The 11,023-nt window shown below is 40.9% G+C and overlaps 1 protein-coding gene across 1 annotated transcript; it reads right to left on the bottom strand.

Moving 5' to 3' along the window:
- Window positions 1-282: 282 nt before the first annotated feature.
- LOC143404123 (monocarboxylate transporter 1-like) lies at window positions 283-7,872 on the bottom strand. The gene is made up of 4 exons (XM_076862445.1): window positions 7,656-7,872; window positions 6,180-6,323; window positions 3,335-4,201; window positions 283-476 (listed from the first exon to the last, which is right to left on the bottom strand). Exons 1-4 carry the CDS (start codon window positions 7,870-7,872, stop codon window positions 283-285), a joined length of 1,422 nt encoding a protein of 473 aa, XP_076718560.1.
- Window positions 7,873-11,023: the final 3,151 nt, after the last annotated feature.

Below are 11,023 nucleotides of genomic sequence, written 5' to 3'. Positions count from 1 at the left end.
TATGTAAAGTATCCCTTAATCCATCTGACTTCAAATAAAAGCGATTTCCTTCCCCCATCATCTGCAAATCCCCAGTCCTCAAAGGATGTGATGTTTATTTTGGACTGCTGCGAAGGATGAAATAGAGTTTCATCAATAAACACCTGGCTGTTTCCACAAAGGTGTCTGTTGTCCGCGCTAAGCATCACTGGGTGAACATGGTTCAGTAGAATGTTTTCCAGTATCTTTGGCCAGAAGCTCCTCTGACTATCCTTGGTTTCCCCAGGGCCTCTCTACTCTATGTTATTCTGTAGGGACTCCTTTGGCCTCCCCCTCTGGATCTTGCTTTTTCTGATTCTCCTCTGCTTTCTCTTCTTTGGCCACAAGTCGATAATTGATGCCCATACCAATGAAGAGAAAGACACTGGCAATCATCAGGATCACACCACATGACCAGTAGGTATATTTGTAGTCTCCGTATATGTCATTGAGATGACCTAAAGATGTAAAAAAAAAAAAAACAAAGTATGTGGGTAAAGTAAACAGGGATACCCTTTCCAAAAGCGTAAGGATCCACGCAGAAAGAAGATGTTGATCCAGTCTTCAAAGCCGGCGAATGCCCAATCAGTATCAAAAGGAGTTGCTAAAAATAACCTTATCTTCTGTTTATGTCATTTTTCACTGATTTTGGGTGCCCTTGCATATTCTGTAATTTTTAGAAACTTGGAAAATCATCAATTCTTGGCAGATTCGAATTGGAGATTACCTACAATCAATCCCCTCAGTACGCAATGGAGAAAGTGTTGCTCAGAAGAGGTCTGGGACTCTTGTCCGGGGACACACAGTTATTCCAGTGACCCAGGCCAATGCTCTTTCTCTAGCAGCATTTCCAAAGACCACGGCAGGCACATTCCACAGTCATCCTCATTGTATAGATACAACTGAAGTTCAGAGACACAGGTAACCTGTCCAAGGTCACAAAGCTAGCAAATGAAACCGCTTGGCTTTAACCTGGGATTTCCGACTCCTGGGTCTATACCTGTAACTACTGTGCAACGGGGGAGCCCAATGTTTCAAAGGTCCAAAGTTTGGGGTGGCGTATCACTTCCTTTTATCTTTAAGGCTCTGTCAAGTCTGGTAGTAAAGAGATCCATTGAACTTGGTGTTTCTAAACCTCTCATTATGGTTACAGTTTATCAGTATCTCTAGAAATAAACTCTGGAAAGCCCCACTCTGCACTTAATAGAACCAATTCAAATGTGACCCCCATATGGCTTCCTAACTCAGGGCATCACTCATTCAGCAACTGTCACTGAGCCTCCATCCCTGCCCAGACACTGGCTTCACTCAGCGCTGCAGATGAGGGTGAGCAAGGGCCTTACCACCCACCCACAGCTGAATGGAGAAGAGATGTTGCTCAGATAATCACACAAACGTGACAAGCGCTACAGGGAGGGTTGTGGAAGTAGAAAATGGAGGACTGGCACTGGCAGGTAGGGAGAGGAAGTCTTCCTCCCTTGAGTCCACTGAGCTGAGACTTGCAGGAGGACAGAGATCCTCAGGAGTAGGGTGTGGGAGGCCAACCTTACGGGTGACTGAGTTACACTCCCCAGCTGGGTGCTGAGGTGCTCAGTCACAGAAATGGGTGTGTCTTGCTACAGCCCCATGGGTGAAGCTATGCTCACCTGTTCCTTTGTGATATAACCCCTTGCCCTGTTTAGGATAGAATCTTCCATGGAAGTACCTTGTGTGTGTGTCCCCTCCTCTTACTGTGCCCTTGGGTGTGGCCTACCCAGGTGTCAGTCAACCTGCTGACAGTGGACATCATGAAGATAGACTCAGCCCCCTGAAACCTGACCCCTTGCCTCATTTGAATAGCTTCCCTCAATAAAAGGGGTCAGTGCGTGCTCTCGCTCTCTCTTTCTGCGGACCCTTAAGGTCAGAGGAGCCGTCACAGCAACCCCAAAGAAAAAGGTATTTGTGTCTCTTGTGTGGTTATTTCATGTAGCCCAGTTAGCCCAGTTTAACTAGAGTGACCCCTGAGCCTTTTAGTCGCGAGAACAGAAACCCAGCAGTAGGGAGTAAGGAGAGGATCCAGGCAGAACAGCAAGTGCAAAGGCACAGGGGTAGGAAGAAGGAAGCATGGCATGTGAGTCGGGAAGAAGGGCTGGGCTACTGGAGCAGAGAGCAAAGAGCTGGTGCTAAGAAATGAGGCTGGAGAGATGGGTACGGCCAAGCCAGGCCAGGAAGAGCCTTGTAAGTCACATCAGGAAATTTTATCCTCACCCTAAGAGCGGTGGGAAGCCACGGAAGAGGTGTAAGAGACTTCAGGACAGCTGGCGCTGGTACAGGACGACCAGTTACGAGGTCACCATTAGGGTCAGCCAGAACAGGAAACAGGTGTTTAGGTAAGGGTGGTAGTAGTGATGGAGAAAAATGGGCAGATTAGGAAGGTTTTGGAGGTAAAAACTGATAGGATTCGTGAAGCTCACTGAGTAGAGAGAAAAGTAACCGAGGGGAAGTCTTGACGTCAGCAGTTGGCCTCTGTGTGGGGATCCCTCCTGGCTCCTTCATGCATAATCTCCAAAGCATGAATCAGTCCAGAGGAGAGCCAAGTTATTCTTGTATTTAGTATTAAGTAATAATTTCTCAATGTAAAGAATTTGCTCTTCTTATGGAATAATCTATTAAGTTTTGTAGCCCTTTGCTGAATGCAAGATCTCAGACAGATTATTTCATTTTTAGAAGCCTATATTTCTTCACTTGTAAAGTGGGACAGTAACAGTTCTACCTCATAGGCTTGTGAAATATGACAGGGCATATAAAGTGACGAAAACAGTCCGGTACACTGTGAACCCTCGCCTGATACCTATTATTATTATTTTGAATAGCAGGACTGAGATAAATGTCATGATTAAAATGAAAATGCTATTAGTATTTTAAGAGTGGAAAGGTACATTACACATTTCTCTACAATAAGCATGTTCATTTTGTGACCAGATATACTTTTTAAAATACTGGAGTTTGTAATAGTTTTGTTTTTTGTTTTTTTTTTTAATTCTCCTTTCAGCTTGATGGTTCAATTTACTTTGACTCGGTAAGTATTTGAGCAATCACCTGTGTCGAGTAATGTGCCAGCAACTCAGGGAACAGAGGTGAGAAAGGCTTGCTCTGTGCTACCAAACAGCTCACTATTGTCTGCTGCTTTTCTTTTAATATTTATTTTTTAGGTGTAGATGGACACAACCCAATGCCTTTATTTTTATGTGGTGCTGAGCCACAATCCCAGCCCCTAATCTCTGTTTTCTATCACGGTCCCAATCCGGGATCATAGAGGTAGGGAAACAGACTGTACCTAACAGTGGTGGCCCCAGGAGGACAGGACAGCATTCCACAATGGTCACCAATCCCATGGCGCTGGAGAACTTCTGCGGTCCAACGAGGTCCATCAGTGTTTCAAACAAGACAGAGCTGAGCCACCCAAAGGCAAATCCTAAGCATCCCGCATAGACACAGAACCCAACATAGCTGGTAGAAAAAGGCAGTACCATATGACACACTCCATTTGCAAAAATCGCAGCAGCAAAGAAATACTGGATTCGTGGTCTTATCCACTTGGTGTTGGCTATCAGTCCCATGGAAGGTCTGGCTATAATATCGACCAAAGACAAAATGGAGAGAAGGAAGGCAGGCTTCTCACTAGCATAGTGCTGACTCTTCGCGTAACTACTAAGAAAGACTAACGGGGCAGCCAGTCCAAAGACCATCATCACGTTTCCAGAGAGGTACAGAACGAAGCCCCTGTGGGTGAAGAGGGACAAGCTCAGGAACTGGTTAACTACTGGGAAGACGGGTCTTTTCTCCTCTTTATCGTTCCCACCATTACACTTTCCATTGGCATCACCTGCAACCTTTTTTGCATTAGGTTTTCCAGCTTCCGGAAGGGATTCTTTACACTTAACTGTCTCTGCCTGTGTTGGCTTGGGCCTTATGGGTCGCATCAGGGCTCCAGCCACACAGCAGTTTAGTAGGAGGCCCCCAAGAATTAGGAAGCTTCCTTTACAACCAAAGCTATCAAAGAGAGTCTGGTTGAGGGAGGCCAGGACTGCAAGGAGCACAGGGCTGCCCGCCATGGTCAGTCCGTTGGCCAAGGGTCGCTTCTTATAGAAATACGTGCCAATCATGGTCAGAGCTGGATTCAGGTTGAAAGCAAATCCAAGACCTGGAGGGAGGGGGAAAATGACAGTATTACATACTATAATTAACGTCAGAAACACTTGTTATTAATTAACTAGACAAAGAAATTGAACGAAAAGGACAAAATTGCCATCATTATAAGAGAGGCTATTATAATTTATGGATCATGAGGTCCACTGTTGCCGAATAAATATAGACCAAAGTGTCTTTATGTAGCAAATGCCAGAGTTATAACATTAAAATTATTATTACTTTTATTCTAGCAACCAAAAGAATAATAAAAAATCCCGGGGCTGGGGTTGTGGCTCAGTGGTAGAGCACTGGCCTAGCATGCGTGAGGCACGGGGTTCGATCCTCAGCACCACATCAAAATAAAATAAAGGTACTATGTCCACCTACAACTAAAAAATAAATATTAAAAAAATAAATGTAGGATCTGTATTGAGCTTCATAATCTTAGCTTTCTTGAGGAACAGGGGATTGAAAACAAAAAAGGAAAAAAATAAATATTATGAGTTCAGAAAGTAAGACAGTAAATGAAAATATTTTTGGATAGTAAAAATACAACAGTGTCAGAAATGCCAGTACTACCACAATGAATTCATTAACTGAAGGCAATTTCTATGAAAATGGCCATGTATTTTATTTTTCAAATGAGGTAAAATGCCCAGGAAATCTTCCTGGAGAATGAATACATCATAAATATTTGAAAAAGATAAGTAATTTGGGGGACCAATGTAAAAGAATGAATATGTTACACAGTTATAATAATTAGAACAGTGTATCAAAAAATAGAAGAACAAATCAATGAAAATAAGCAGAAAGCCCAAGAATAGAACCAAGAGATGTAACCCCCTTTTTTTTTTTTTTGGCCAGGCTAGTGCTCTACCACTGAGCTACACCCTCAGCCTGTTATCAAGTTTTTTTAACTTAATATATCATGCACATGCCCATACTTCCACGTCTCAGTAAATTTTTGCTGATGTTATTTTTCCATTGAATGGTACCATAATTCATTCACCATTCTCTGGTTAATGAGCATTAGGTTCTTGACATTTTTTCAATGAATAAAGAGTATATATACACACAAAAAATACATACATATATATATATATATATATATATATATATATATATATATATATATATCTCCCAGGTATTGAACCCAGGGATGCTTAACTACTGAGCCACATGCCTGGCCCTTCTTATTTTTTTATTTGGAGACAGGGTCTCACTAAGTTGCTGAGGCCAGCTTTGAACATGAAATCTTTCTGCCTCAGTATTATTATGATAGTTTCCTATATATCTTCATGATAATAATTATTAAGAAACGATGCTTGTAATCCCAATGACTCAGAGGCTAAGGCAGGAGGACCTGTCTCAAAATAAAAAAAAAAAAATAGAAATAAAAGAGGACTGGAGATGTAACTCAGTGGTAAAGTGCCTCTGGGTTCAATCCAGCACCAAAAAAAATTTTTAAAAAGGGCAGGGGGGTGAGGGGAGGGAAAATGCTCCTGTCATGCGCTTTACTCCTTGAAAATGTACCTGGCTTCTCTACCAGAAAATCTGCTCTTTGTATCTGATGTTCCCCCTTAGTCCACTTTGAGCCAGTTCCATCTCGGGTAGTCTGGGCTTTGTGACAGCTGGGAATAGCTGAGGACTGCTCTTTAAATAACTGAGGGCACCACGTCCTTTACTGCTACCTTCCTTTAGATGGAAGAAAGGAAAAGAGGGAGTGAGGGAGGAAAAGAAGAAAGGGAGGTGGGACAAAAAAATTTCAACTCATTCATTTAACAAATGATAATGCCAATTAAGGGCTAGACTGTCTTTAAAAGTTTGCTTTTCTGGCACTCTTAAATTAACATATCTAAAGCTCTTAAAAATAACAGTCATTTTCCTAATAAAGACATTTTATTTCTCAAAAAAAAATTGGCAGATCAACGCTACCAACAGTCCACCAAAAAAAAAAATTAACGCTTGAAAATAAACCAGTAGCACCTCACCTGCAATAACTCCAATACACAAGTAAAGCTCCTGAACGGTGTTACAGAAAGAAGCCGCAACCAAGCCACAGCCAGACAAGCAGCCACCAGCCATCATGACTGGACGACTGCCGTACTTATTCACCAGGATACTGCTGATGGGACCTGGGGGAGAACAGGCAACTTAGCAATGCAGAGAAGCCCACTCCCCACTTCTGTGTCCACAGGAGGCATTACTGACAAGATAGGCATCAAGACAAAACCCCCCATCCCCACAACAAACAGAGAAAACAGAAAGCCGGGCAAAAAGCTGCTATCCATCATTATTGCAGATACATTGATTTGTGTAGTGGAAAAAAAAGCAGCATTGATTGTACATCTTCTGTGTTTCTGGAACATATTAGATGGATTCATCGCAAGTAGAAAAGCCCTCACTCTACCTCTCCTAAGGTAGAACGGGCTGCACATTCCCTGATTCTAAGCCTGTAGGGATCTTCGTGTGTTTAGAACATTTTCAATGTAACTGTAGCAAGTTTTCTCTGTTCTTGATTTGTAGATAGGTATCTGGAGCGCAGACATGAAGACAACAGTTAGTAGGAACAAATCACTAGCTAATATGTGTTTTGTTTCTCACAGAAAACAACGATAACAGAACTACAAAACAAGAATGCCTACCATCACTGCTTTTCTTCAGCATTATACTGGAAGTTCAAGGCAGCGCAGTAAGACAGGGGAAAATAGGGATAAGGAAAGGAAGAAACCAAACTATCATTATTTGTGGAAGATATTTTGAATATCCAAAAATTTTGACAGACTACCAATAAATTAATGGAAACAACAAGAATTGAGCAAGCTTACGGGATATACAATGAAAATACAAAAATCAACTGCCTTTGTATATATCAGCAAAAGCAGAAAACACTTTTTTCCCCTCCCTGTGGTACTGGAGATTAAACCCAGGGCCTTGTGCATGCTAAGCAAGCACTCTATCACTGAGCTGTACCCCAGCCCAGAAAATGCATTATTATTATTATTATTATTTTATTTCATATTGGGGATTGAACCCAGGGCACTTTACCACTGAGCTACATTCCCAGACCTTTTTATTTTTTTAAATTTTGAAATAGGGTATTGATGAGTTGCTTTGGTCTAACTTGCTGAGGCTGGCCTTAAACTTGCAATTCTCCTGCCTCCGTTTCCTGAGTTGCTGGGATTATAGACTTAATGTAATCACCATGGCCAGCCAGAAAACACATTTTAAAAGAACGTTATCCTTTATATGACTCCAGTTTGGGTCATAGTTAACCTAAGAGGAACATATGGTTGCTATATAGCCTTTACTGATAAAAGGAAGGAAAAATGCGATTCTAATCACCGAGCTTCAAGAACAACCTTTCGAATACCTCACTGATAAGGGCACCAGGAACAGAAAGCACCTACTACAGAGCTTTTGCCTGCCTATTGGTAGTTAAAAGAGCAGGCCTCAGTGGTACTCACCGCCCCCATACATGACAGCAAACATGATGGAGGAGATCCACGACACTTCACTGGTGCTGGCATCGAATAGACCTTCAATTTCTTTGTAAAATACAGAAATAGATTTGGCAAATGCACAAGAGAAGCCGATAGAAATGAAAGCACCAACAACCACTGCCCACCCCCAGCCTCCATCTGGGGGGTTATATCCAACTGGACCTTCATTTGACGTTGACATTGTACGTAAAGATGAATTCCAAATACCTGAAGGATATGAAAGGAGGTAACAAGGAGGTCAATAATGATACACATACTATAAAATTATAAAGATTTAATATCTCCCTTGCAATGTTTTCTCCTTTCCAGAATTTCTCCTCTAATATTTACCTAGTTTTTATTTTCTCTAGGACTAACAGGCTCATCTAAAAATGTCAGGAACGACAGTGTGATCTATAACACATTAGACATACAGCAATCTACAACATGTGGAATAGAAAGTTATCTCAGTAAGTTTGCTTTTCATCCAGCTGTTTAGGTATTTTTTTTCCTATTATGTGACAGGAAGGATTCCTAAATGATAGCTTAATATAGTTCAAATAAATCAATTTCAGAAGCTGGAAGTTTTAAATCAAAGACTTTCCCTTTTCTTGTTAAGTCATCTAGTACTAATGAAGAAAAAAAATTAGTAGAGGAAATATGCTGTAAGATTTTAATTAGTAGCAGGTGGGAGAGGCTGGGAATAGGTTTACTGGTCCATTTTAAAGAAATTACCTTCTCACTGGTTGAGGTGGCTCACACCTGTTATCCCAGAGACTTGGGAGGCTGAGGCAGGAGGATCTCAAGTTCAAGGTCAGTCTGGGCAAGTTAGAGAGATCTGTCTCAAAATTCAAAAGATTAAAAAAAAAAAAAGGAATAGTTCTGTTAAGACACTAAAAACCTTTATGAGTTTCTGAATATAATTTTTATAGAATTAAAGTTTCTAAAAAGTTTTATAAAATGTTTAGGGTTTGTACAACTTTTGTTAGATTTAATCTAAGGTACTTTTTTGTTAAGTTAAAAAAAAAAATAGTAACTTTTTTTCGAACCCAGGGCCTTGTGCAGGCGAGGCAAGTAGTCTACCAACTGAGCTATATCATACCCAGCCCTGTAAGTAGTAACTTTAAAAAATATTCTTCTAGTGTAGAAATACAATTGACCTGTTTAAATAACAGCTTTATTGATAGATGTAATTTGCATATCATAAAATCTATCCTTTCAAAGTGTAAAACTCAGTGGTTTTTAGTATATTCACAGAATTATGTAACTATCACCATCTGATTTCAGTTGAAGTTTCCAACTATTATTGTCATGGTTGAATCTTGGATCATCCCTTGAAAAGCTCATGTGCTCAGCAATACAGAAATGTTCACAGGTGAAATGATCAGATTATGAGAGCTGTAACCTCAACAGTGGATCCATTCGCTGGATTAATAACTCAAATGGACTACTGGGTGGTACCTATAGTGGGCTTGGCAGGAGGATGCAGGTCACTGGGGGCTTGCCTTTGGGGACTACATCTATTTCCTGGCTCCTCAGTCTCTCTTTCCTGGGGCTGCCACGAGCTGAGCAGTTTTCCGTGCCCCTGCACCAGGATGTTCTGCCTCATCTCAGGCCCAGAGCAAGCTCACCATGAAATGAATCTTGGGAAACAGTGAGCCCAAAATAAACTTTTCCTCCTCTAAGTTGTTCTCTTTTATTCCCATAGCTTCCCTGAGGTAAAACTGAAGTACAATATAATGCATATATTTGAAGTATGCAATTTGATCAGATTTGACATGTAGGTAACTAATATAATCAATATAAAAACATTTCCAGCCACGTTCCTGGTGACAAAAACACTCAGGGTCACTCCAGGGGAACTGGGCTGCATGAAATGCCTTTTTCTTTGGGGTCCTGTGACAGCTCCTTTGACCTTAAGGGTCCGCAGAAAGAGAGTGAGCGCGTCCTGACTCCTTTTATTGAGGAGAAGCCATTCAAGTGAGGCAACGGTCAGGTTTCAAGGGGCTGAGTCTAGCTTCATGATGTCCACTGTCAGCAGGTTGACTGACACCTGGGTAGGCCACACCCAAAGGGAGAGCAAGAGAAGGGGACACACAAAGGGCGTTTCCGTGGAACATTCTGTCCCAAACAGGGCAAAGGGGTAATATCACAAAGGAACAGGTGAGCGTAGCTCAATCCATGGGGCTGCAGGGAGGCACGCCTATGCATTCTGCTACTTCGAGGATTGGGGCAGCTGTCTAAGGCCACAGTGAATGTGGCCAGATCACTACAAAAGTGACTGACAGAGCCTCTATCAATCACGGGAAGAAAAATGCTGGTCACTCAGACCGATGACCCCCCACAATTTCCGTTACTTTTTTTTTTCAATTTGAAATCATGCACAGTTTCCTTTATGATTTATCACATTAGAAATCAATCAAGATATATAGAACCCCACTCCCACATGTCAACTATTTCAAAATTAAATGGCACACTTATAAATATCTCAGAGGGCAAGGAAGAAAGCACAGAAAAGTAAATAAAAAGTGCTATGAAGTAAGGGATAATAAAAGCTTAAAATACCAGGATCTCTGGGATGTAACAGTACTCAGATAAACATTTATAACTTAAAGTACTTGTATCAGAAAGGAGCTAGAAATTAACAGTCAAATTATTTTCGAACTATGTAGTAGGAAAAAAATATATATGACCAGAAATATATGAAATAGAGAAGAAATAAATGAGCTAAAATCTGATAAAAATCAACCAAGTCTAATCAAGAAAAAAACAAGAACACAGGGGCTGGGATTGTGGCTCAGTGGTAGAGCGCTCGACTAGCATGGGCGGGACCTGGGTTCAATCCTCAGTACCATATAACAATAAAGGCATTGTGTTGTGTCCATCTACACCTAAAAAATGAATACATGTTTAAAAAAAAAACAAGAACACAAAAATTAATAACAATGGAAAGGGAGCTGTCAAAATAACCCTACAGATTCTAAAAATATATTAGGTAATATTACAATTGTAGGCCAACATATGTGATAGCTTACATAACATGGTCTATGTTAGAGAAGGATCCGTGTGCTGCTGAGAAGAAAGTGTATTCAGTCATTGATGGATGAAATATTCTACATAGGTCTGTTAAGTCTAAAATATCAATTGTATTTTTTACTTCTATAGCTTCTGAATTTAGTTTTTGTTTGGAGGATCTATCCAGTGGTGACAGAAGCATGTTAAAGCTACCCAGTACTATTATGTTGTGGTCTATTTGATTCTTAAAATTGAGAAGGATTTATCTGATATACATAGATGCTCCATTGTTTGGGGCATAAATATTTACAATTGTTATGTGCTGAGAGCCATAGCCA

The sequence above is a fragment of the Callospermophilus lateralis genome, chromosome 7, assembly GCF_048772815.1.
Source record: "Callospermophilus lateralis isolate mCalLat2 chromosome 7, mCalLat2.hap1, whole genome shotgun sequence".
Lineage (NCBI taxonomy): Eukaryota > Metazoa > Chordata > Mammalia > Rodentia > Sciuridae > Callospermophilus > Callospermophilus lateralis.
The sequence above is the reverse complement of the archived record's forward strand: the minus strand, read 5'-3'. Positions and strand labels throughout refer to the sequence as shown.

What these genes read in the sequence shown, in the direction of transcription:
- LOC143404123 (XM_076862445.1), bottom strand. Translation starts at nt 7,872, where the DNA reads ATGTCAACGTCAAATGAAGGTCCAGTTGGATATAACCCCCCAGATGGA. An exon ending in GTGTATTGGAGTTATTGCAG is followed by an intron (nt 4,202 to 6,179) that starts GTGAGGTGCTAC and finishes CCCTCCCTCCAG; the next exon opens with GTCTTGGATTTGCTTTCAAC. An exon ending in CCTGGGGCCACCACTGTTAG is followed by an intron (nt 477 to 3,334) that starts GTACAGTCTGTT and finishes TTACATCTTTAG; the next exon opens with GTCATCTCAATGACATATAC.